Genomic DNA, 26,829 nt, shown 5'->3' with positions numbered 1-26,829 from the left:
TTATTGGAGTTTAGAAGAATGAGAGGTGATCTTATTGAAATATATAAGAATCTGAGGAGTCTTGACAGGGTAGATGCTGAGAATGTTTTCCTCTTGGGGGAAATCTAGAACGAGAGGGTATAGTCTCAGAATAAGGGGCTGCTCATTTACGATGGAGATGAGGAGGAATTTGTTCTCTCAGAAGGTCATGAATCTTTTTAATTCTATATTCCAGAGAGCTGTGCAGGCTGAGTCATTGAATATATTCAAGGATGAGATAGATTCTTGAACGATAGGGGAGTCAAGGGTTATGGGGAACAGGCTGGAAAGTGAAATTGAGGCAAAGATCAGATCAGCCATGATCTTACTGAATGGTGGAGCAGGCTCAAGGAGCTGAATGGCCTAGTCCTGGTCCTATTTCTTATGTTCTTATGTCTAACGCACACCAAGGACCATCGTAAATCTCCCAAGATTTTGGAAGACAGCACATTGAGTTGAAATTAATTTCTTATACTGAATTAGTTTTCTTAGATATCAACTGTGTTCATGCTGTCCAAAACTAAACGTGGCAACTCCAGTTATACTCAATATTAACTCCTTATCCATCTTGACTCTTTGATTTCCTGTTATGGGTATGAATATTAAAGTACCAATTTTTATTTGTCAATTTAGAAGCTGTTCACATCATTTTCAGAACTAGCTATTTGTGGTGGTCAGCCACAGAAAACCAGTATTCATAATTTGATCAGACTATTGAGGCCAATGGGATGTGGGTGCCGGTGGCAAGGCCAGCATGTGTTGCCCATCCCTAATTGCCCTTGACAACTGAGTGGCCTTGCTAGGCCATTTTAGAGGGCTGTAGATCAGGAATCATGTGTAGGCCAGAGAAGGATGGCAGATTTCCTTCCCTAAAGGACATTAGTGATAGTTTCATTGCACCATTATTGAGACTAACTTTCAATTCCAGATTTTATTAATTAATCGAATTTAAATTCCTCGAGCTGCCATGGTGAGATTTGAATCTGTGTCCCCAGGGCATCTGGATTACTATTCCAGTGGCATTACTACTACACCACCATCTCCCCCACTGGAGGTGGCAAATAGGAGCCTGGTCTGGTTGTTAGTCTGAAGCCTGCCACCTCTGGGAATCACAGAATAATACAGTGCAGAAGAGGCCCTTCGGCCCATCGGGTCTGCACCAATACATTAAAGACACCTGACCTGTCTACCTGATCCCATTTGCCAACACTTGGCCCATAGCCTTGAATGTTATGACGTGCTAAGTGCTCATCCAGGTATTTTTTAAAGGGTGTGAGGCGACCCGCCTCTACCACCCTCCCAGGCAGGGCATTCCAGACCGTCACCACCCTCTGGGTAAAACAGTTCTTCCTCAAATCCCCCTTAAACCTCCTGCCCCTCACTTTAAACTTGTGTCCCCTCGGAACTGACCCTTCAACTAAGGGGAACAGCTGCTCCCGAGCCACCCTGTCCATGCCCCTTATAATCTTGTACACCTCGATCAGGTCACCCCTCAGTCTTCTCTGCTCCAGTGAAAACAACCCAAGCCTATCCAACCTATCTTCATAGCTTAAATGTTCCATCCCAGGCAACATCCTGGTGAATCACCTCTGCACCCCCTCCAGTGCAATCACATCCTTCCTATAATGTGGCGACCAGAATTGCACACAGTACTCCAGCTGTGGCCTTACCAAAGTTCTGTACAACTCCAACATGACCTCCCTGCTTTTGTAATCTATGCCTTGATTGATAAAGGCAAGATTCCCATATGCCTTTTTCACCACCCTATTAACCTGCCCTTCTGCTTTCAGAGATCTATGGACAAACACGCCAAGGTCCCTTTGTTCCTTGGAATTTCCCAGTGTCAGGCCTTTCATTGAATACTTCCATGTCATATTACTCCTTCCAAAGTGTATCACCTCACACTTTTCAGGATTAAGTTTCATCTGCCACTTTTCTGCCCATTTGACCATCCCGTCTATATCTTCCTGTAACCCAAGACACTCAACCTCACTGTTAACCACTCGGCCAATCTTTGTGTCATCCACGAACTTACTGATCCTACCCCCCACATAGTCATCTATGTCATTTATATAAATGACAAACAATAGGGGACCCAGCACAGATCCCTGTGGTACGCCACTGGACACTGGCTTCCAGTCACTAAAACAGCCGTCTGTCATCACTCTGTCTCCTACAGCTAAGCCAATTTTGAATCCACCTTATCAAGTTACCCTGTATCCCATGTGCATTTGCTTTCTTGATAGGTCTCCCATGTGGGGCCTTGTTAAAGGCTTTGCTGAAATTCATGTAAACTACATCAACTGCACTACCCTCATCTATACACCTGGTCACATGCTCAAAAAATTCAATCAAATTTGTTCGGTATGACCTCCCTCTGACAAAGCCATGCTGACTATTCCTAATCAAATTTTGCCTCTCCAAGTGGAGATAGATTCTCTTCTTCAGAATTTTCTGCAATAGTTTCCCTACCACTGACATGACACTCACTGGTCTGTAGTTCCCTGCCTTATCTCTACAACCTTTCTTCAATAGTGGGACCACATTAGCTGTTCTCCAGTCCTCTGGCACCTCCCCCGTGGCCAGAGAGGAATTAAAAATTAGGGTCAGAGCCCCTGCAATCTCCACCCTCGCCTCTCACAGCATCCTGGGACACAAATCGTCCGGACCTGGGGATATTTGTCCACTTTTAAGCCTTTCAAAACCTCCAATACCTTGTCAATCCCTATGACAATTTGTTCAAGAATCTCACAGTCTCTCTCTCTCTAAGTTCCATATGTACATCCTCATTCTCTTGGGTGAAGACAGATGTGAAGTATTCGTTCAACACCCTACCAATGTCCTCTGGCTCCACCCACAGATTTCCCCCTTGGTCCTTAATGGGTCCTACTCTTTCCCTGGTTATCCTCTTCCCATTGATATACTTATAGAATATCTTGGGATTTTCCCTACTTTTACCAGACAGAGCTTTCTCATATTCCCTCTTTGATCTCCTAATTGCTTTCTTAAGCTCTATCCTACACTTTTTGTACTCCACTAATGCTTCCGTTGATTTGCTCTCCTTGTATTTGCTAAAAGTCTCTCTTTTCCTTCTTATCGTACCCTGAATGTTTCTGGTCATCCATGTTTCTCTGGGCTTGTTGCTCCTACCTATTACCCTAGAGGGAACATGTTGGGCCTGTACCCTCTCCATTTCCTTTTAGAATGCTCTTCTGTAGATTTCCCAACAAGTAACTCTTTCCAGTCTACCTTGGCCAGATCCTGCCTTATTTTACTAAAATTCGCTCTCCCCCAATCCAGAACCTTTTTTTGCAACTTGTCTATTTCTTTCTCCATAACAAGCTTAAATTGTACCATGTTATGGTCACTATCACCAAAATGCACCCCCTACCAACACATCAACCACCTGTCCGGCTTCATTCCCCAGAATTAGGTCCAGCACTGCACCCTCCCTTGTTAGATCCTCTACATATTGAGCTAAAAAGTTCTCCTGTATACATTTTAAGAACTCCATTCCATCTAAGCCCTTAACATGATGACTATCCCAATTAATGTTGGGAAAGTTGAAATCACCTAATATCATTACCCTATTATTATTTTTACACACCTCTGCGAATTGCGCACATATTTGCTCCTCAATTTCCCGCTGACTATCTGGGGGTCTGTAATAAACACCTAGCAATGTGGCTGTCCCTTTTTTATTCCTAAACTCTACCCATAAAGCTTCATTTGATGCCCCGTTCAAGATATCATCTCTCCTTACTGCAGTAACTGACTCCTTAACTAATATTGCAATGCCCCCTCCTCTTTTACCCCCTCCTCTGTCTCGACTGAAGATTCTATATCCCGGGATATTGAGCTGCCAATCCTGCCCCTCCCTCAACCATGTCTCCATGATGGCTACTATATCACAATTTCACATGTCAATCCTTGCCCTTAACTCATCCGTTTTACTTGTAGTACTCCTGGCATTAAAGTAGAGGCCATCCATCCTGGTCTTACTCCCTTGAAACTTACTTCTGTTGTATTCCCTCTGACTTGTTTGCTTTCCTGTGTTTAGCTGTGTCCCTATTCTGCTAGGAGTCTGCATCCCCTCCCCCTGCCAAATTAGTTTAAACTCCTCCCAACAGCACTAGCAAACCCGCCAACAAAGATGTTAATCCCCCCTCTGGTTCAAATGTAGACCGTCGCATTTGTACAAGTCCCACCTTCCCCAGAAATGGTCCCAGTGGTCCAGGAATCTAAAACCCTCCCTCCTGCACCAACTCTTAAGCCACGCATTCATCTGTGCTAGTCTCCTATTTCTATACTCGCTAGCACGTGGCACTGGGAGTAATCCAGAGATTATAACCCGAGAAGTCCTGCTTTTTAGTCTACTGCCTAACTCCCTGAATTCTTGATGCAAGACCTCATCCCTCTTTCTACCTATGTCATTGGTACCAACATGTACCATGACCTCTGCCTTATCACCCTCCCCCTTCAGGATGCCCTGCAGCCGTTCAGTGACATCCCGGACCCTGGCACCAAGGAGGCAACACACCATCCTGGAGTCACGTTGACGGCCACAGTAGCGCCTATCTGTTCCCCTGACTATAGAATCCCCTATTACTATTGCTCTTCCTCTCTTTCCCCCTTCCTGTGCAGACAGGCTGCTTGTGGTGCCAGAAGCTTGGCTCTGTCTGCACTCCCTGGAAGAACCAGCCTCATCAGCCTCCAAAATGGAATACCGATTTGCAAGCGGGATTCCATGGGACTCCTGAACTACCTGCCTGATTCTCTTGGACTGCCTGGTGGTCACCCATTCCCTTCCTTTGTCAAGTCCCTTCAGCTGCGGTGTGACCACCTCTCTATACGTGCTATCCACAATGTTCTCAGACTCGTGGATGCTCCACAGTGTTTCCAGCCACTGTTCCAGCTCTGAAACCCGAGCTTCCAGGAGCTGCTGCTGGACACACTTCCTGCACACATGCTGGTCCCGGGGACTGGAAATGTTCCCGGATTCCCACATGCAGCAAGAGGTGTAAACCACGGCTTCAAGCTCTCCTGCCATGACTAAAGCCTTTAAATTTAAAACTTTAGAAGACCGTTATAATGAAAAAAAATAAACTAAGTCTTGCTAAAACAATGACTTACAATTCAATTCAGTTTGAAAAATACCCACCAGGACTTACTCACCAGTCAGCAGTGCTCTTTGGAAACTCTCGGCTCCCCTCATGCTCTTTGAGGAGAGGTAGGAAATGAAAGGAGTGCAGCCCCAAGTCAGCACTCCAGTGCAAACTGGGAAGCTGATTCAGATTGCAATTTTCACATGGGAAAGCCTTAATTGGTAAAGAGACAGGTTTCCTGTCCTCTTAGAGCCAGTGAGATTGAAAATGGCAGTGGACAGATCACGTATCGGGCTCATGTAGACTCTTACTGCAGCCATCACTGAGGCTGCTGGTTGTCCTGAGGGAGAGATCTGCCTTTCACAGCACCGGAGGGAAGTGAGATGTCACAGGGGAGCTGGAGGCCTGGCATAGGGGCAGTGCAGACCCTTGCTTCATTGATCCCAACCTACAACTCATGCTGCCGGCTGTGAGGGCGAATAGGGAGGTCATCTTCCCAGAGGGTGGCCAGAGGAGGCCATCTCGTCGTGCAGCAGGAGCACCTCTCTGTTCAGTGTTATCCCTCTCTGCCCCTTCTTCCTCCTACTGTCTTACCTCCTGCTCCTCCCCCGATGAGCTGTCTCCTTCCAGGGCCTCACTGTCCTCAAGGTCCACACCTCTCTGGAGGACCATGTTATGGAGAGCACAGCAGATCACCATAATGACTGTGGTCCTTGCAGGAAGGTTTTGGAGGATGGCACTCAACCAATCCAGGCACCAGAATTGTATCTTCAGAAACCCAATGGCCTGGTCAATGGTTGGCCTGCTGAGCAGGTAGAATTAGCTGTTTTGCCTCTGTCTGGGGCTCCCGTAGAAGGGCCAGTAGCCACCTCTTCAAGGGATTTCTCTTGTCCCCTAGGATCCATCTATGCACTTTGGGGGAATGGAGTGAAGGACAAAGGCAGCCTGGACTGGCAGGGGATGAAGTCGTCATGACAGCTGGCAGGAAAGCGAGTGCAAACATGGAGGAAGCTCTTTTTGTGGTAGTGGACAATTTGGACATTGAGGGAGTGGAAGACCCTCCTGCTGGTGCATCTCACTGGCCAGTCTCTGGGTGCCTTGATGGCTACATGGGTACATTCGATGATGCCCTGCACCTGAAGGAATCCATCAATGGTAACAAAACCCAATGTCCTCTGTGCCAGCGCAGGCCCATCTGTGTCAAAATGGGTGTAGTCCCTGTCCTGCCTGATAGCCTATTGAGATGCCAACTGCAAGATGCCACCTAGGTCCACAGCTGATCCTTGGAATGATCCGCTTGCATATAAGTTCAGAGCACCTGAGGCCTTCATGGCATGGGACTGCCATGGGACTGTGAGGCCTCAAGTCATTATGGATCAGAGCACACAGGACCAAGACCATCTGTCTGGATAGGTGCAGCCTCCTACAGCACTGGCGCTCTCTCATCTGCAGGTACCTGACTCTTGGGCGGTAGACCTGATGTCTTGGGTAGCAACGCCTTCTCCTTGCAACCCCCTCCTGCCCAGGAGGGTACATATGCTGCAGCTTATCCTGGCTACTCTGTCCAATGTTAGAGTAGCCATTTCTCATTTGATCTCCCTCAGCTGGGCCTTTAATACTTATTAGGTGTTCCTTTGTCAAGCCTAGCTGCCCCAGTGATGCCAGCAGGCTCACTCCCATAGCTGGTTTCATGTCAATCTCGAGTGCAACATTTAACTCCTACATCTGCAACAATATCCTCAGTGAGATGTGTTACAACCAGGTGAGAAAGAGATCTAGGGGTCCCTTTCAGCCTTCACCTGGTCTTACTGTAACAGGGTTCAATTTTAAACACACTGTTTTTAGCTCCCCCTTGGTGAATCCTTGATCACCACTTTCCAGTTATAAGGCAAAGAAACCAGCACACACAAACTTTCTTAGGTTTAAATAAGAAAGATTGAAATTTATTAAGCTTAACTTAAACTCTAATTCGGTTAATGCCTACGGATACATGACGCGCCCACGCTAGCATGCATACGCGATACATGCAGATAGGGACAGAAAGAGCAGAAGAAAAAAAAGTAGAAAAGTTTGAGGTAATCTCTGAAGAGGGTTTTTTTTGTAACTGTGCTTGGAGCTCGCTGTAGAGTCCTTGATTGTAGGGAGATCTTGCTTTTCTTTGGGGCCCAGTATTCTTCTTAAACCTTGTTCATTGTAGGAAGGTTTTCTCTCTTAGGGTTCATGTGTCTTTAGTGGGTTTTGGAGTTCTGTGAGAAAGAGATGGGAGCAGACAGACAGGAGGTCTTCTTCAGTCCAGGAGCATTCTGCTTTCTGCAGGCTCTCAGTTCAAACTCTACAATTCAAAAAAAAACCCAGTCTGCCAAGCAGGTTAGTCATGTGACTATCTGGTTTGACCACGTCTATTTGTGGATTATATTGGAGCAGAGGATAGCTCCTTTGTTCCAATCACTGTCTGTTAATATGCAAAGATGTCTTTCCAGCCAGCGGCCTGGCAACCCCTTGTCACAGGCTTTCTCTTCCTCCCAGCAACAATTTGAAATTTAATGTTCATGTGGTGAAATTAATGTTCCTCATTCTTGGCTGGTGGGGGCCTGCATGACACACGTCTGAGGCAGCTAAGTTTTATTTTCTGCCTTTGCTTTAAATGAAACATCCATTTCCATAAACCTCAACTCCCTCCACAATGCTCATGTCCTCACTACCCTGCTGTGTTTCCCCCTAAGGCGTTTTCCCCATTCCCTGCCTTTAAAAATAGCTTCCTGCTCCTGACAAGCCTGTTAATGAGCTCTTTAATGATCTCAACAAGCAAATAATTGGACACGGGTGCCTAACTCGGTCCCTCCCTGCCAGCTGAAGTTTAAAAATAAGATCACATTTCGGAGGCATCGAGACCCAGTGAGAATGCGATCTTCAAATCACACTTGCTGTCATCCCTGCGCTCAGTGGTGCTTGAAAATCCGACCTTTGGTCTGTAATCTCAGATCAGTTAGTCTCTATTACTCTAATTTGTTCAGACCCAAAAACAGAAATTCAATAACTCAAACTAACACATCTCTGTGTATGTATATAAGACAGCACGTGCTTGCAGATAACCAGTAGAATACATCATCTTCTGCTTGCTCTCCAGCATGTCTTGTTATAAATATACTGTGACCATTTGAACAGCTGCCTCTGCTGCTTCCCTTCCTTCCACTAGCTCACTGAGCCAAACCGCCTCTAAAGTTATCCCCTACCCTAGCCCTGAACTCACATCTTTCTCCAATTTTTTCCTATCTTGCATTATGCCCTCTTTGAGCACTTTTGTTTATGAAACCCACCTCCTCTTCCCTCGACCCTATTCCCACTGTACTGCTCATCACTCAACTCCCTTCTGGTCCCCATGTTAACTGATATTGTTCATGGTTCTCTGTCTTAAAGTACTGTCTCTGTCTCTCTCTCTCCATTTAATCTATCACCATCACCTCTCTTCTCAAAAAACTAACCCCTAACCCCATCATCCTTGCAAACTATCGCCCAATCTCTAAACTCCCTTTCCATTCCAAAGACCTTAAATGAATTGTCACTTCCCAAATCCATGCCCAACTTTCCCAGAATTCCATGTTTGAATCTCTCCAATCAGGATTCTGCATCTGCCACAGTGATGAAACAACTTACCAAGGTCACAAATGACATACTGTCTGACTGTGACAAAGGTAAACAATGCAACCTCGTCCTTCTCAAACTGACTGTCGCCTTTGACATGGCTGACCACATCATCCTGCTCCGACGCTTCTGCCTTGTCTTCCAGCTGGGTGGGACTGCACTCGCTCAGTTCCATTCTTATTGAGCTAATGAAAGCCAGCGTATTACTTGCAATGGCTTCTGTTCCCTTCCCCTAACCGTTACCTCTGGTGTCCCTGAAGGATCTATCCTTGGCCTCCTCCTATTTCTCTTCTACATGCTGCCCCTCAGCAACATCATTTGAAAACATAACATTAGTTTTCACATGTACACTGGCAAAATCCAGCTGTACCTCACCACCACTTCTCTTGACTCCTCCACTGTTGCTAAACTTAGCAGACTGATTATTCAACATCCAGTCCTGAATGAGCAGCAATTTCCTCCAATTAAATATTGGGCCAAATGAAGACATTATCTTCGGTCACCACTACAAATAACGTTCCCTAACCGCTCGTTCCACTCCCTCGCTGGCCACTCTCTCAGCCTGAACCAGACTTATTACAATCTTGTGGCCTATGTGATTGGAAGATGAGCTTCCGACCCTTTATCCTCTGCATTACAAGGACCGTCTACTTCCACCTTCGTAATATCACCTTTCTCCACCCACACCTCAGCCTATCCATTAATGAAATCCTCCAGTCTTGACTATTCCAGTGCTTTCCTGATCACCCTCCTACCTTGCACCCTCCATAAACATGAACTCATCTGAAATTCCACTGCCCGTTTCCTGACCCGCATCAAGTCTCATCCCATAACCCCTGTGCTTGCTGACCTACGTTGGATCCTGGTCTGGCAATGGTCTCACCCTTGTGTTCAGATCCCTCAAGGGCCTCACCCCTCTCTATCTCTGCAATCTCCACCAGCCATACAATCCTTGAAGACACTACAATCCTATAATCCTGGCATCTTGTGCATCCCCAGTTTCCTTTACCCCACCATTGGCGGCCATGCCTTCAGCAGTCTTGGCCGTCAGCTCTAGAATTCCCTCCTCAATCCTCTTTGCCTCTCCATCTCTCCCTCTCCTCCTGTAAGAGGCTCCTTAAAACCCACCTCTTTAACCAAGCATTTTGTCACCTGTCCGGATGTCTCCTCCTTTGACTCACTGTGAATCTTTGACTGATTACGCTGCTGTGAAGGGCCTTGGGATGTTTTACTATGTTCAAAGTGCTTTATAAAGCAGGTTGTTATTTTAAACACTTTCTAAATGCCTTTACAGGAAGAATTGGAGAGAGAAATCGAGAAACTTCGGGGAGTCCAGCAGAATTGTTCCAGCAAACAGCAAGACTTGGGGATATTAGAAACTGAAATAAAGGTAGGGAAAAGTGGAACTGGATTTCGAAAGGGTTTCTCTCCCCACTGAGCCAATGAGCACATCAGAAACAGGCCTTCTAAACCAGGCAGGTTCTGTTGGGGCCGAGTCACTGATTACACTGAGTTCCTGTGTGTTTGATGTGAGGAGGAGCTGCTTAACTCTACCTGTACCTCCCAGGGAATATTATTACATCACTTAGACACTGGATTTACTGAAACAGACACAGCCAGAGGCTGGCAGGTGAAGACTTGTCCTGAAGCCTGTATCATTTGAACATAGAAAGGAAGAGGAAGAAAAGCCCATTAGCCCCAGTGAGCCTGCCCCATGCAGACAGGGTTCAATCACACACACCACTGATCCACCCTGAACCATGTACTCACCGGGGAAGACAAACAGAAGACACACCTTCAGCCAATTCAGGACAAACTCAGGGAAATTCCTCTCCAGTTCCCTTTTAAAGGGTGGTAATTATTCTGTTACAAGCTCACAGGACAACAATCTTGTTTGTACTGTGTCTTTATTGAACTGGCCTTGTGATGGCTGCCTGCAGTGAGTGCCTCATGGTAGAGGTCACAAGACTACGGCAAGCTAGGAGGCACATTAGCACAGTATTGCATTTCTATCCCAATCATCCCCCTTTGCATACAAAAAACAAACAAAAAATTTGCATCCATTATCATTAACATTGTGAGTTTCCCAAGTTACCCACTATGCACACCACTGTTCTCATACATTAACAGTTCGTTATTCTTGCCAGTCTCTGCACGTGCATTGCACACATAGTCTTTAAATCATGCTGGTCTCTTAATGGTTTGTGTGTGCATTGTTGTTGGCTGTTCATCTGGGTGATTTTCCTTCTCCAGGGAGTGTCGTTCCTGTATTGGCCACCTGTTAGTGAAGGAACAGCTTCTCCAGTTGTGCATATGTGCCTACGGTTGCGACGAGATATCTGGTTGTTCACTTCTATCACTTACGATCGAGGTGACAACTGCTGTACGCAGGTCCCAAGTTGCCATTTGGGCTGACTCTTGTTGAGAGAGTTGAAGGTTTGTACCCTGACGGGCTCTCCAATGCTCAATTCTGGCAATGGTTTGGCAGTTTTGTCAAAATGAACTTTGGCTTTCTGCCTTTTCACTTGATTTTGTCACTCATGCCTGTTATTACTTCTGGCTTCAGTAGCTTTTTTGCTATTGGAAGAGTAGTTTGGGTTCGGCGTGAGTTTAGTCTTTGTACTGGACTACTTTCTATGCCTTCATGTCTTTTGAGTGTTTCTCCAGTCAAGGATTGCCTGTATACATCTGTCCCAGATTTGCTTGCTTTCTTTATGATTCCTTTGGCAATTTTCACTGCTGCCTCAGCCTTTCCATTTGACTGGGGACAGTGGAAATGATGTAAGGTGTTGAATCCTTTATGAAGCGGCTGAAATTTTCACTTGTGAACTGAGGGCTATTGTTACTCATCACAATGTCTGGAATGCTGTAACAACCGAAGTGTGTTTTCAGGCATTCCATAATCTTACTGGTAGTCATTGAGGTCAGCTGGTCTACCTCCCAGTAGTCAGAATAGTAGTCTACGGTGACAAGATTATCAGTTCCTGTGAGAATGAAGAAGTCTACTCCCAGCTCCATCCATGGTCTGCATTGGATGTTATGTGTCATCAGCGGCTCTTTAGCTTGCTTAGCTTGGTACTCGTTACACACACTGGACTGGCTGATGTGGTCCTTGATTTCATTGCTCATGTTTGGCCAGTAGAGCACATCTCTTGCCTTCCTCAGACTCGACTCAATTCATTGCTGGCTTATATTGATGTGCTTTATCATCTCTCCTCCCAAATCCTTAGGGATAATGACTATTTCCTCTGTACAAGGTGCTATCTTGGGATGTCAATTCATCTCTGGATGCCCAATACGCTCTTGTGACCACAGGAGTGTCCTTGATGCCTTCAGGCCATCCTTTCATCACTACTTCTTACTACACTTAGAGAGTGGCATCTTGTTGGGTAGTTCGCTTGATTTGAGCAAGGTGCATGTCTGTCAGATTCAATGTCTCTGCTGGGTTGATGACTTCAGAGCATGTCGAGCTGCAGCTTCATGTTGGATCTGGGAGATCTCACCCTCTGTTGTAGCATCCTCTACTTTCTTCATAGGGAGTGCTGCTCTCAATAGCATGTCAGCGATGTACATCTGTTTCCCTTGCTTGTATGTCATGTTCAGATGATATCTAACCGGAATAACATCCTTTACAGATGCTTTGGAGCAGATAGTAGCGACCTGAGGAAAATGATTTGAAGTGCATTGTGGTTGGACTCGACTGTCACTTTATCTCTTCCATGTAGGTATTGATGAAAATGTTCACAAGCAAAGGCAAAGGCCAGTCACTCTTTCTCGATCTGAGTGTAGTGTTGTTCCAATTGCATTATTACCCTGGATGCAAATGCAACCAGTTGTTCTTTCTGCATTAGTGTTGCTCCAAGTCCTGTCTCACTGGCGTCACACTGCATGATGACTTCACCATTTACATCATAGTATTTCAGCACTGGCATTGCCATCATGACTTGCTTGATTTTAGTGAACGCTGCTTCTCGTTCTGTTGCCCCAATACCACTACATGTCCTTGGCAGTGAGTTGGCCCAATTGTTCATACTCCGCGACAAACTGGGCAAGAATTTTGCTAAATAGTTGACAAATCTAACAAATCGTTGCCCTGCCTTTAATTCTATTGGTCGCCGCATCGCTGCTAGTGCTTTCACCTTTTCGGGATCTGGGTGAAGACCTTTTGCTGTCAGTACATGCTTGACTTTTGGCATCTTTAATTGCAGTTTTTTCTTGTTCAGCTTTCGGTTCATCTGGTGAGCTCTGTCTAGCAGTCGCACTAGATTTTGATCGTGGTCAGCAATGACTTCTTCCACTGTGTCTCTGCATACATAAACGAGCAGATTATCCACTATAGCTTCCGCTCCGGGAAGATCACTAACTATCTCATGCTGTCTATGTTGATACTCCTCTGGAGCTGTGGAAATGCCAAACGCTACACACAACCATCTGTATCTCCCGAACACATCCAGAATGTAATTAGAAAGCTGCTGCTTTCATCCAGCTTTACTTGCCAGTAACCATCCTTCGCATCTAGGGTAGTGAAGACTTTTGCCTTTGCAAGTTGTGGCAAAATTCCTTTGATGGTTGGCATGGGGTAGTGTGATTGCTTCAGAGCTTTATTTAGATCCTTTGGGTCAATGCATACTCTCAGCTTTCCAGGTAGTTTCACTGCGACCATGCTGCTAATCCATTCTGTAGGAGTTGTCAATTTCTTGATTACTCCCTTCTTCTCCAGCTCTTCTATCTTGTCTTTGAGGCTGACCTTGAGGGCAGATGGAACTTTCCTCAGCAGGTGTTGAATTGGTCTTACCTTCTCATCTACTTCGAGATAATATTCTCCAGGAAGACATCCTAAACCTGTAAACACATCACGGTACTCCTGTAGGATCTGTTCCGCGGTCAATGGTTTTGTGTGCTGCAACACGTTGTAAATCTCTTTTTGCATGTTGAGGGTTACTAGGCCAAGCTATAGACTTGCTGCGCCCGTGATGAATGGGTTTTGCTTGCCGTCTATGATCTGGAATTCAAGATCTTCGTTCCTTCCATTGCATTGGGTTCTCAGACTAATTTGTCCTCTTGGCACTAGTATGTTGCCATCATATAGCCTCAACCTTACTTTTGAGGGCTTCGTTTTTGGATCGCCATGTTGCACCGCTTCGCACTGGTCTGTGAAGGTCATGATGTTGCACAATGCACCAGTGTCTATCTGACATTTTATGTTGACTTGATGATCTCCTTCTGCAGTCATCATTCCAACTGTCACAAACCATTTATCACCTATGGACCTGACTGAACCAACCTCTTGTATGGTGTACAGTGATTCATCAGAATCTTCGGCTGATATCTCTCCATTGGCCATCTGTACCTGCTTGTTGTACTTCCGTCTAGTCAAACACTTGTGTGCAAAAATAATTCTGCTTCTTGCACTGCTTTCCCCACGCTGGACATGCCATCTTTTCCTTTGTGTGATGTCCTCTGTAGTATTTGCATCCTGCCCTTTGTCTGTGATCTTTCTGCCCTGTTGGCTGGGAATGTCTATTGGCATAATGCAAGACATGGTCTGTTCTGCCATGAATATGCTCTAGCTGCTGATTCACAGCCTTAGCGCTTCTGCAAATATTGATCGCTTTCCCGAGAGTAAGTTTGTCGTTTCTCACTGGATGTTGTTATGAAAGTGCTTCCATTTATTAATATTTTTTGAGGGCTTGTGTTTTAGAATTGGATTAATTGGAGGACTGAGGTGATTCCGTAGATGCTGGACTTTTTTTCAAAGGTTCACTGGAAGGCATTTGTTTAAAAACAATATTTACTGGATGTCACATGTCTTCAGCTAAGTAAACAAGTGGCGCCTTCTGACAATGGGAGTTGTTTACAAGAAAAGTGACATGTCAAGATTTATGGTGTTCAAGAGTGGGTTACATTTTTGAATACTGTTTTGAGTCAGTTGGGTTTGTAGCTGTAGCACCCAGCTCATCTTGTCTCCACCTCCCTGAAAAACCCTGTAAAAAAATCCAGTGTGTGATCACCGTAACGCCCGATGCTGCATTTCTCCTGAGAAGCTTTTGGAAGACTTCCTCTCAACATCTCCTGAACGAACTGCTTCTGAAAAGATCCCAGTGATCCATCTATGTGTACTTAGAGGCCAAACTGTATGCCATCTGGAACATAACATACCTTCTCCTTTTTCTTCAAGAATTAGCAAGTACTTTGACCAAAGCATCTTTAATTTTGTGTGTGTGTGTTTGTGTGCGTCTTGGGTATTTAGCAGGGAATATATATGTATATTTACTATCATATTTCAAACTATGTGTTAAAACTTTGCAAGTTTATTGACTAAGTCTTGTTTTATAATAAATTAATACTTCTGCTGTTTATTAAAAAAACACTGGTTTGTGGATTTTATTCTGAAACTAAAATAGATAGATCGGTAACTTGGTACACATTTAAATAGATGTTGTGACCTGTGAAGAAGTGGAACTAGAGAAAGATTGCACTCCTCCCACTTGGTCATAACATATACTTGGGGGCTCTGTGCGTGATGACCCAAAGATAATGAAGTGCAATTGTAAGTGGAGTAACAATAATTGAAAAGGGGAAAGGTAAAACACCCAGTTTCTTGTGCATTAGAATAAAGTTTACACTACTGTTGTCAATTGTTATGACTTTCTGGGGAGGGAGGATTTATCCCTGAGTAATTTGTAAATCTCAATCAAGGCTAGGCTAAAGGAATTGGCAGGAAAGTTGGAGTTAGAATTAAAACTAGAGGCTAAGAAAGCAGACATAATTGAAACAATAGCACAGCATTTGAAATTGGAATAAAGAAATGGTAATCCAGATGATAAGTCCATTGAATTAGCTGGGATTCAGTTACAGATAAAGCAGCTTGAACAGGAAAAAGAATTGGAAACAAAAAAAACTTGATCTTGAACAGGAAAAAGAAATGAAAAAAAACGGAAAGAAAAGAGAGGCAGGAGAAAGAGAGAAAAAGAGAAAAAGAAGAATGGGAGCAAGAAAGGTTTTCAAATTTAAAAAGCTAGAACTAAAAAAACAGGATGGCCTTGACCTCAATAAAAATTCTGCTGAGGAAAGAACTGATTCCAGCCCAGGACCCAGTGGAGAGCTGTTTAATTTTGTGCAAGCTCTCCTGAAATTTGAAGAAAGGGACAAAGAGGCATTTTTCATTTCCTTTGAAAAGATAGCTGTAGATGAAGTGGCTGAAGGAAAGCTAAATACTGCTGATGCAAAGCAGGTTGATGGGCAGAGCTCATGAGGTTTATGCCATGCTTTCTGAGGAGGCCTCTGCAGCTAATGAGATGGCAAAAAAGGTTATTTTGGCTGCTTATTATTTAGTCCCTGAAGCTTATAGGCAGAAATTTTGGAACCTCCGGAAACAGCCTAGGCAGACTTATATAGAATTTGAGAGGGTAAAGCAAATTAACTTTGATTGTTGGATATGGGCACTAAAGGAAGAGGCCATGTATGAGACCCTTAGGGAAATAATTCTCCTGGAAGAATTTAAAAATTCACTCTCTCCATTAGTAAGAACCCATGTAGAGAACCAGAAGGTTTCAACAGCCAGACAGGCAGCTCAGATCGCTGATGATTATGAGCTTGTTTACAAGCCCAACCCTTTGTCCACCACCCCCACCCCCCCCCCCCCCCAAAACCTGAGAAGTATAGAAGGTGGGAGGATGAAAGGAAGGCAAGTAGCCAGGACAAGAAGGGATAGCTGGGAATGCCCGGAATCTCCTCCTCAGGTCAGAAAGGAAGAAGCTGAGGGTGGAATTGAGGTCCGAAAGCCTAAATGTTACCATTGTCACAGGTGGGACACCTTCAGGCAGAATGCTGGAAGTTGCAGGATAAACCCATGGGACTTATTGGGGTACACAAGGCCAATGCAGAGAAAGGGGCCTTGACTGAGAGTATGACAGATCAGGCTGTAGCTCTGACTGCAGCTGTCGGGCCAAATATAAAAACCGTTGTGTGAGGGGGAGGTGAACATGATACCTGAGAGTTATAGGGAATTCTTGTCAAAAGGAAAAGTAATTTCCTATCCCTGAAGTGAGGCAGGTACACCTATAGTTATACTTAGGGATACAGGAGCCACTCAAACTCTTTTACTGGGGATAGGCATAATTTTTCCACCAGAGAGTGCACTGAGTGCCAAAACTTTAGTGAATGTTATTGGCAGGGAATGTTATTTGTATCAGGTACACCTAGAGTGTGACCTAATGTCTGGATTGGTAACTGTTGGAGTTGTCCATTGTTTGCCTGTAGACGGAGTTGACCTATTCCTGAGCAATTATTTGGCCGCAGCAAAAGTAGTAGCTTCTCCAGTAGCTATGGAGAGACCAAGTGAAGTCAAAGAGGCAGAATAGTTGCAAGAAAAGGTTCCATGCATTTTTCTTTCATGTGTAGTAACCCGAGCAATGGCTAAACAAGTTCCATTGGCGGAGGTCAGATTGCCACCACAGATAGTTGACCGAATATCTGAAACTTTCTTTGGGGATTTGGATAATCCAAAGGAAATGCTCAACATGTCTTCTCTGATCAAGGCTTAGCAAACTGATCCAGAGTTAAGTAAAGTGGCACAATCAGCTCCAACTGAAGCTGAGGCAAAGGGAGTTCCCAAAGACTATTACATTAAAAGTGGGATTCTGATGAGGATGTGGAGACCTCCGCACAGACCTGCAGATGAAGAATGGACTGTTGCTCACCAGATAGTGGTGCCATCAAAGTATCACTGTGAAATATAAAGGATAGCCCATGAAATTCCTATAGTGGGACATGTGGGGATCCAGAAGACCCAGTCACATCTAAGCAGACATTTTTATTGGCCAAGTCTTTCCAAGGACGTTTTGTAAAACCTGCCATACGTACCAAATTGTGGGAAAACCGCAATCTGCCATAAAATCGGCACTTCTAATTCCCATGCCAGCTTTTGGGGAACCATTTAGTAGGGTGTTGGTAGACTATGTAGGACCTTTACTGAAAACAAAGTCAGGACATAAATATATACTTACTATTATGGAGATGACTACTCGGTTCCCAGAGGCCATTTCCATGCAAACAGTTTCTGCTAAGCTAGTGGCAGAAAGGTTAACTCAGTTCTTTACTCAATGTGGATTACCAATTGAGATTCAGTCAGATCAAGGTTCAATTTTATGTCTAAAGTTTTTCAGGAAGTTATGGGTAATCTGGGTATAACACAGTTAACTCCTTCAGCCAACCACCCACAAACACAAGGGGCTTTAGAACGGCACCATCAGACCCTCAAAACAATGATCAATGGTCAGGGCTGCATGTGACTCCAGACCCACAGCAATGTGGTTGAATCTTAAAAAAAAATGCCCTCTGACTTGGCCTAGCAAGCCACTCAGTTCAAGGGCAATTAGAGATGGGCATTAAACGCTGGCCTGGCCAGTGATGCCCACATCCCACAAAAAGCAAATAAAGTCGTCAAAAAAATTGGTAAAGTAAATTATTTGATTGACATCCCAGATCGCCAGAGAAATAATTGGCTGTGTCACATCAATATGTTGAAACAGTATCACTGCTGGGAGATGGATAAGCAAGAACAGGTATGTCAGGTAGTGGGGATAGTGAAGGATGAAAGGGATAGTGAGGATGAGGCAGAAGGAGGCCCAGATACTTCTCGAATTGAACCTCCTACTATCCGTTTGCTAATACTGAATTTGACTATTGCTGAAAATAGAGATGTGTTGTTGAAGCTTTTCATCTTGCACTCATCAGGACAATCCACAAGAATAACAATGTAAGGGAAAACAACAACTTTATACTGTATAAGAAGAGAGTGTTGATTGGTTGGCAAGTGAACTCTGATTGATAGAGGTGTTGCCATGGAGAATGCACCAGTTTACAGTGACTGACAGTTAACTGCCAAGCTTTGCTTGAAACTTAAACAGCAGCTAGACGCTGATTGGTCAAGACATTGCCATGAGGAATGAATGAACCAGTGAATGGCTGTCACTTATTTTGTTTAGCTGAAACAGGCACAATGTTTGTACCTGTTCTTTCTGTCCGCAAAGAACAGGCCCTGTGTATTAATATCTGTAGCTAATCCCTACACTCAAATTCACCTTTGAAATGGTGCAGTCAAATGAGCTCCCTTTTCTTGATGTTCTAGTTGGGAAATCTGCTAATGGGTTTTCTACCACGGTCTACTGCAAACCTATCTTCACTGGTCAATGCATGCGTTGGAATTCTTACAGTTCCACGTGCTATAAGATTGGCCTTATCGGCAACCTTGTAAATAGAGCCTTAGTCATTTGCTCACCTTGCAAGATTGATGCTGAAATGGGGCACATCAAAGATATCCTGCGTGATAATGGCTACCCTGATCAGATCATTTCTCGCTGTATATCGCGCAAACTTATAAATAGGTCTAAGGCCATCATTTTCAATACTGAAAGTGCCCAGTTTACAACAAATTACCCTGGTAGGGTAATGTATCCCAAAAATTTGAGCAACAGGTGAAGCTAGCTGTTTCACGCTGCTACTTTGCAGTAGCAACACGTGTGGTATTCGCCACCAACAAGATGCCGCCGTCAAGCCAAAAAGATGTCCTGCCTATCACACAAATGAGTAATGTGATATATGAATTTCAGTGCCAGTGTGATGCCAGGTTTATAGGCCGTACATCCCAAAGACTGACGGATCATATCAAACAACATGTCCCTTACTCTATTCGCAACAGGTAAGGTACAGGCCGTACCCAACCAGCCCGTGCTTGCAAAACTCAAACACAGTGTCCAACATTAGATGTGATTCCGCGATTGGACAACATTTGCTAAATCATCCTTAGTGTGCTGAGAATGACGCTGACAACCAAATGTCAATAGGGCTCGCAGTGTGGTGCATTTGTGCATACTGGAAGCTACATATATTAATACATAGACAGAAAGTACATGCACAAGCATTGCACCTGTTCCAGCTAAATTCCTTTTTTACTTCCAGTCTCTGAGAAGTCTCAGGGTGACTTGCTGTTGCATTTTGTGTTTCTGGGAGTTCAGGAAAGTTTCCACTCTTCGACTGCTAATTTAAAATCCAAATAGACCTGTTTCTATACTCTTTGTTGAAAGATCTGTGAGATGCCTGCTGTAGCCGAATTGCCTTGAAAGCATATCCATTACAGACTGTGCATCAAATACACCTGGATACTTCGAGTGGCATCTGACTGTTCACCTCTGGAACACTTCACCAATCTACGAGAACAAGTCACCAGAACTTACAACCCAGTTATTTTATTATTCCTAAGAGACAGCTCTGATTTTAAAACATCATTTAAAAAGGTTAACCAGTGGTTTTTGAATGTATGTGTGTGTGTGCATGAGGGTTAGGAGGAATAATAATTTATAAAGTCTTTTCAGACATAGATTTATCTCACTATTGTTTAAGATTTAGTTTATTTATAAATAGTTCATTTGTTGTTTAAAAAAACCTAGTTTGGTGTGTTTAATTCTGGGGGTTAATAAAGTGTTTAATTTATCTAATTTCTGGTAGGTGGGAAACTTTACTAATATGCTAAGGTCTGTGGATATGAATTAACAGTGCATTACTCCTGCCTCGGTCATAACATACTAATTGGGGCTCCCGTCCGGGATCATATTGAATGGGGACTCAATTGTCGGGATCGTTTCCAACGTTATTTATGTCAATTGTGAGGGGAATAATAATTTGAAAAAAATAAGAACCAGGTTGATTGTATAATAGGGTAAAGGCTATATCATCAGAATGGCATTAGCAGTTGCTGCAGAGTTTCTGGGAAAGGAGAATGTGTCCCTCCATGACTTGACAACTTTAACTAAGAATAAACTAAAAGATGTGGCAGCAAAATTGGGGTGAGAGGTGAAATCAGATGCTAAAAAAGCAAAGTAATCGTCCAACATTTAAAATTGGAAGAAGAACAAGAAGAAGAGGAACTGGAAGATAGTAAGTCAGAGAGTGATGCAGTGGAATTGGTTCAGATTCAATTAGAAACAGAAAAAAAACCAGCAAGAATGAAAAAGAATTAAGAAAACATGAAAAAGAGGAAAGGGAGAAAGAGAGGGAATTTAGATTAAGAGGGATGGAACGAAAACAAAAGAGTGATCTTGACTCCAGGGAACATCCTGGTCAGGAAGAAGCTGAATCCAGCCCTGAACCCAACAAAAAGCTATTTAAATTTATACAGGCTCTGTCTATGTTTGAGGAAAGGGACATAGAGGCATTTTTCATTTCATTTCTTTTGAAAAAATAGCCAAACAAATGAAATGGCCGAAGGAAAGCTGGACACTGCTTATGCAAAGAAGGTTGATGGGCAGAGCTCATGAAGTTTATGCCATGCTTCCTGAAGAGGCTTCTGCAGATTATGAGATAGCAAAAAAGGCTATTCTTGCTGTGTATGAGTTATTCCCTGAAGCTTAACGTCAGAAGAACACATAGTGGGGCAAGGACAAGTATTGCCATGCACAAGAAAAGTACAAGCCTTAGTGGAGTTCCCTATCCCTAAAAGTAAACGTGAAATCATGAGGTTTTTGGGAATGTGCGGTATTTACAGAAAGTTTGTACCAAATTTTAGTGCTGGAGCTGCTCCATTGACTGATTTTCTACAGAAAATGAAAGCCAAGGTAGTATGGTCAGATGATTGCCAGGCAGCTTTTGAAAAGCTAAAGGCAATCTTAACTAATGAACCAGTGTTGGATGCTCCAAATTTTACGAAACTGTTCAAGATAGCGATTGATGCTAGCGACGTAGGAGTTGGTGCAGTTCTATTGTAAGATGACAAATCGGGCATAGAGAAACCAGTAGAGTACTTGTCAAGAAAACTAAATCGCCACCAAAAAAAGTATTCCACTGTGGAAAAAGAAACATTAGGAGTATTGCTGGCTCTTAAACATTTCAAAGTATATGTCCGCCAAGACTACAAAGAAATGCTAATGTACACTGATCATAACCCATTAAGGTTTGAGAAAAAAATTTAAAAGACAAAATGCCAGAATATTTAGATATAGTTTATTGTTACAGCCTTATCATTTGAAGATTGTACATATTTCGGGGAAAAACAATGTTATCACTGATGCTTTGTTACGTATTTAACCTTGTTAACTTACATAAATAACGATGGTGCGAAGAAAAATTCAGTTTATTACCAGTAGAGTGAATGGGGCATGAATATGAAAATATGTTTGGAGTTTTTTTTTCAGTTTCTGTTTTGCATTGTAATGAAACACATTCAAGAATGGTGTTTCATTTTGCCAAGGGCAGAGGTGTTCTGGGAGTGTTGTTTTTTTCCTGTAAAAACTAAGTGGGGCTGGGAGGGGGTCTGTATGCCTTTAAGACTGTGAGCAGTTTTTTGTTCTCTCTTAGGGAACAGTGAGTGCGAGCTGCAAGCCTGTTTCTAGGCAGCTGCAAGAGAGATGAGGTCACATGCTGTATTGTATCAGTTGTGTGTAAAACTGGCTGGAACCGGTTTGTTCTGGTAGTCCGGAAGAGCTTCTCTCTGTGAAGGAAGATTTGTCCCTCTCATCAGACAATCTACATTGGTCTAGAGGCTGTGTTTCACCTAAAGAGGAAAAAGACCCCTGGAAAGAAATCTTTGCATTGTTTCAGGTAGCAAATTCTTTTTTTTACTTCCAGTCTCTGAGAAGTCTCTGCCTTAGGAGTGACTTTCTGTTGCCTTTTGTGTTTCTGGGAATTTTGGAATTCTCAGGAAAGTTTCCACTGTTAGACTGACAATTCAAAATCCAAATAGACCTGTTGCTATACTCTTTGTTGAAAGATTTGTGTGACACCTGCTATAGCCGAATTGCCTTGAACACATATCCATTACAGACTGTTGATCAAATTTGCCTGGAGACCTCGAGTGGCATCTGACTATTCGCCTCTGGAACACCTCACCAATCCAGGAAAGCAACCCACCAGGACTTACAACCTAGTTATTTTATTATTCATAAGAGACAGCTCTGATTTAAAAACATTATTAAAAAAAAACAGTTAACCATTGGTTTTTGAATGCATGTGTGCATGCATGAGGGTTAGGAGGAATAATAATTTATAAAGTCTTTTCAGACATAGATTTATCTCAATATTGTTTAAGATTTAGTTTATTAATAAATAGTTCATTTGTTGTTGTTTGGTGTTTTATTCTGGGGGTTAATGAAGTGTTTAATTTAGCTAATTTGCAGTCGGTGGGAAACTTTACTAATATGCTATGACCTGTGGAGTGGTGGGACTGAATTAACAGTGCATTACTTCCACCTTGGTCATAACAATTACAGAAAGGTTAATGCAGTCACAAAGGCAGACTCCTACCCAATTCCTTACTTAGAAGACTGTATTGACAGAGTTGGCAGTGCCACATTTCTTACCAAAATTTCATTGTTAAAGGGATACTGGCAAGTTCCTTTAACACCCCAAGCTAAAGAAATATTGGCCTTTGTCACACCAGACAGTTTTTTCCAATGCTAAGTGATGCCATTTGGGCTAAAAAAAATGCCCCAGCCACTTTTCAGATACTAATGAACCAAGTGGTAGCCAGTGTTCCTAACTGTGTGGTTTACCTGGATGATGTGCTGGTATACAGTGACACTTGTAAGGGCCACTTGGAACAACTAAAAGCTCTGTTTAGAAAATTACAGGTGGCTGATTTGATGATAAACCTTGCCAAAAGTGAATTAACAAAAGCACAGGTAACCGACCTAGGGCATATAGGACAAGGACAAGTGTTGCCAAGAACAACAAAAGTACAAGCATTGATGGAGTTCCCTGCTCCAAGATTAAATGAAAAATCATGAGGTTTTTGGGGTTGTGATTTCTACCACAAATTTGTATCAATTTTCAGTATTGTAGCTGCTCCACTGATGGATTTTCTGGAAAAAAAGAAAACCAAGATAGTGTGGTCAGGAAAGTGCCAAGCATCTTTTGAAAGGCTGAAAGCCATTTTGATCAATGAACCGGTGTTAGCTGCCTCAAATTTCACTAAGCCTTCAAGGTAGCAATTGATGCTAGTGACCTGGGGATCAGTGCAGTCCTGTTAGGAGACGATGAATCAGGCCAGTGGGATACTTTTCCAAAAATCTAAATCAACATGAAAAGAGATACTCAATGGTGGGAAAAGAGTTCCTCGGCTTATTAATAGCTCTTAAGCATTTTGAAGTCTATGTCCGCCATGACTACAGAGAAACACTGGTACATACTGATCATAACCCTTATATCATAAGCCTTTGTGGAAAAATTCAAAACCCAGAATGCAAAACTATTTTGATGGAGTTTACTATTGCAGCTCTATCACTTAAAGATTATCCACATTGCGGGGAACAACAATGTAATTGCTGATGATTTGTCGAGAATTTAGCTTTGCTTTGAGGTATCTGAGTACAAAGAAGCTACAAAGCAGAACTGTATTAGTTGCAGGTAAACAGTGAATGAGAATGAGTACATAAATGTGTTTTAATATTTATTTTATCTTCTGTTTTTTTCCACACTTTGTCATGAAACACATTTAAAAATAGCGATTCATTCCTCCAAGGATGGAGGTGTTATGAAAGTGCTTCCATTTTTAATATTTTTTTGAGGACTTGTGTTTTAGAATTGTGGAAATGGATTCATTGGAGAACTGAAATGATTCCATTGATGCTGGACATTTTTTTTAAAAGGGTCACTGGATGGACTGTTGAAAAACATTTACTGGATGTCAGATGTCTTCTGACAATGGGAGTTGTTTACAAGATAAGTGACATGTCAAGATATATGGTGCTCAAGAGTGGGTTTCATTTTTGAATACTGTTTTGAGCTGGTTGGGTTTGGAGCCTGCTGAAGAAACACCCAGCTCAACTTTTCTCCACCTCTCTGAGAAACCCTACAAAAAATCCAGTGTGTGATAGCTGTAATGCCTGATGTCGCATTTCTCCTGAAAAGCTTTTGGAAGACTTCCTCTCAACATCTCCTGAATGAACTGCTTCTGAAAAGGTCCCAGTGACCTGTCTACGTGTAATCGTATTGCCTGTTTGCCATCTGGAACAGACCATACCTTATCCTGTTCTTCCAGAATTAACAAATACTTTGGCCAAAGCATCTTTATCTTTCCTTTAACTGATGTGCCTGTGTGTTGGGTATTTAGCAGGGAATATGTTTTTGCTGTTTATTAAAGAAACTGTTTTGTGGATTTTATTCTGAAACTAAAATAGATAGAGTATATAATTGGCCGCATCAGTAACTGAGTACACATTTAAATGGATGTTGTGACCTGTGAAGAAGTGGAACTAGAGAAAGACAGTGCACTCCTCCCACTTGGTCATAATAATATGCTGTCACTGTGGGATCTCTTATGCCTACTACAATTTTGTCTTTAATTAGATCATGTTTTAGTTACTCAAATTCACAGGATTCTGCGAGCTGTGTTAATGCAGTCACTTATTGATCAACGTTTTCTTTTTCACCTTGAGTCCTAATGTTGAACATATACCATTCATAAGTTACGTTCACTTGGGGTTCAAAGCATGCCTTCAAGGCTTCCAACATTTCTGCCATCCATTTTTTTTTTGTTCTTCATAAAGATTTCGGGTGGAATACATTTTGTAAAGGTCTCTCGCCAACAGTGATAAAAGTGTAGCTATTCGTAGTTGCTCTGATTTGTTAATTAAATCTGTCACAATTTCGTAATTTTGCACTGTGAGTGGAAAAACTGCTAGTTCTGCTTCATACATCTTTCGTTTCGACCAGCGCCAGGAGAGGAAATTTGCAGCTATTGTGTCTTACTCACTGTTTTCTGCTGTGGCCATCTACTTTGTTCCCTTTCTGTGGCTTTAAACAGCTCTGAACATTCCTGTATTCCTCTTTTAGTAGCTATGTTTTTAAACAGCTCTTCAACACTCAATCTCAGCTCCGCTCTGATACCATGTTACGAGCTCACAGGACAAAAGTCTTGCTTGTACTGTGTTTTTATTGAACTACCTTGTGATGGTTGCCTACAGTGTGTGCCTCATGGTACAGGTCACATGACTAAGGTAAGCCAGCAGGCACATTAATACAGTATTGCATTTCCATCCCAAGCAGACTCCACACCGACCACATGTTCAGGGAGTATGTTCCAGCAATTGAGGACTCGGACGTCTAACCTAACTGTGTCTATGGATTTTATACCCAGGCCCTCTAGTCCTACTATCCCAATCCATCTCAAGGACCTCACCCAATGAGTGAGTCCAATAATCCCTCCATCATTTTCACACCTCAATCCTGTCCCTCTCGGCCTGCCTTTCTCTAAATCCCCTGACCTCTTGGAGCCGATCCTGTGAACTAAAATCCATCAGACTACGTGTCATTCTGGCCACTGTCCTCTCCAGAATCTCCATCTCCTTCACCAGGTGTGGGCACCAAAACTGGAGCCATCACTCCAGATGTGGATGGACCAGGTGGCAGTGCCATACACAGTCTAAATACAGAGCTCTTTCTTTTAAACTCAAGGCTCAAGACAACACTGGTTAAAGTGTGTTTTCTCTCCCAGTAGACACCCTCCACTGCTTGTCTATCTTTAATGGGTGATGGAGTAGTGATCTAAACAAACTGTCCCATCCCTGGAAAGTGCCGTGTGCTCAGGGTAACAGCTGTGTGGAAGGGCCGTTTGTAATGAGAGTTGGTTTGGGTTTCAGACACGAGTCAATGAGCTGAAAGGAAAGTTATCGAAGAGCTTCTCTGAATGGAGGAGACAGCTGGAAAAAGATGAAGAATACACACTGAAACTGATCGATGAGGAGGGTCTCCGAGCTCTCTCACAGATTAGAAGTTGTTCTGAAGCATTAAACAAGAGGATGGAACAGATGACATTAATAGATGGAGAAACCCACAGCCTGGCACAGAGGGACAATCTCTTCTTTATTCAGGTACATCTTCAATATAAACAGGGTCATGGCTGGGGAATGGGATGTTTCAGTGAGGCTGGTGTGAGGCTGAATTGTTTGAAGATTGTTGGTGGGTCCGAGCATTGGAGCTGCCTCCTCAGTCCTGCCCTCAGAGTGTTGGTGCTGCCCCCTCAGCCCTGCACTCGGAGTGTTGGTGCTGCCCCAGGATGGAGTGCAGTGAA

At 43.3% G+C, this 26,829-nt stretch overlaps 1 protein-coding gene across 1 annotated transcript in view; it reads left to right on the top strand.

Annotated features, from left to right (window-relative positions):
- The window catches only part of LOC137375552 (E3 ubiquitin/ISG15 ligase TRIM25-like), a 44,984-nt gene that overhangs the window by 3,246 nt on the left and 14,909 nt on the right, over positions 1 to 26,829 (top strand). Inside the window, exons 2-3 of the mRNA XM_068042897.1 lie at positions 10,060 to 10,155; positions 26,399 to 26,629. Of these exons, the coding sequence (XP_067898998.1) occupies positions 10,060 to 10,155; positions 26,399 to 26,629 (327 nt within the window). The remainder of the gene's footprint in view (positions 1 to 10,059; positions 10,156 to 26,398; positions 26,630 to 26,829) is intronic.

The sequence above is a fragment of the Heterodontus francisci genome, chromosome 12 (assembly GCF_036365525.1).
Source record: "Heterodontus francisci isolate sHetFra1 chromosome 12, sHetFra1.hap1, whole genome shotgun sequence".
NCBI lineage: Eukaryota > Metazoa > Chordata > Chondrichthyes > Heterodontiformes > Heterodontidae > Heterodontus > Heterodontus francisci.
Note: the sequence above shows the minus strand (reverse complement) of the source record. Positions and strands in the feature narration are given on the sequence as shown.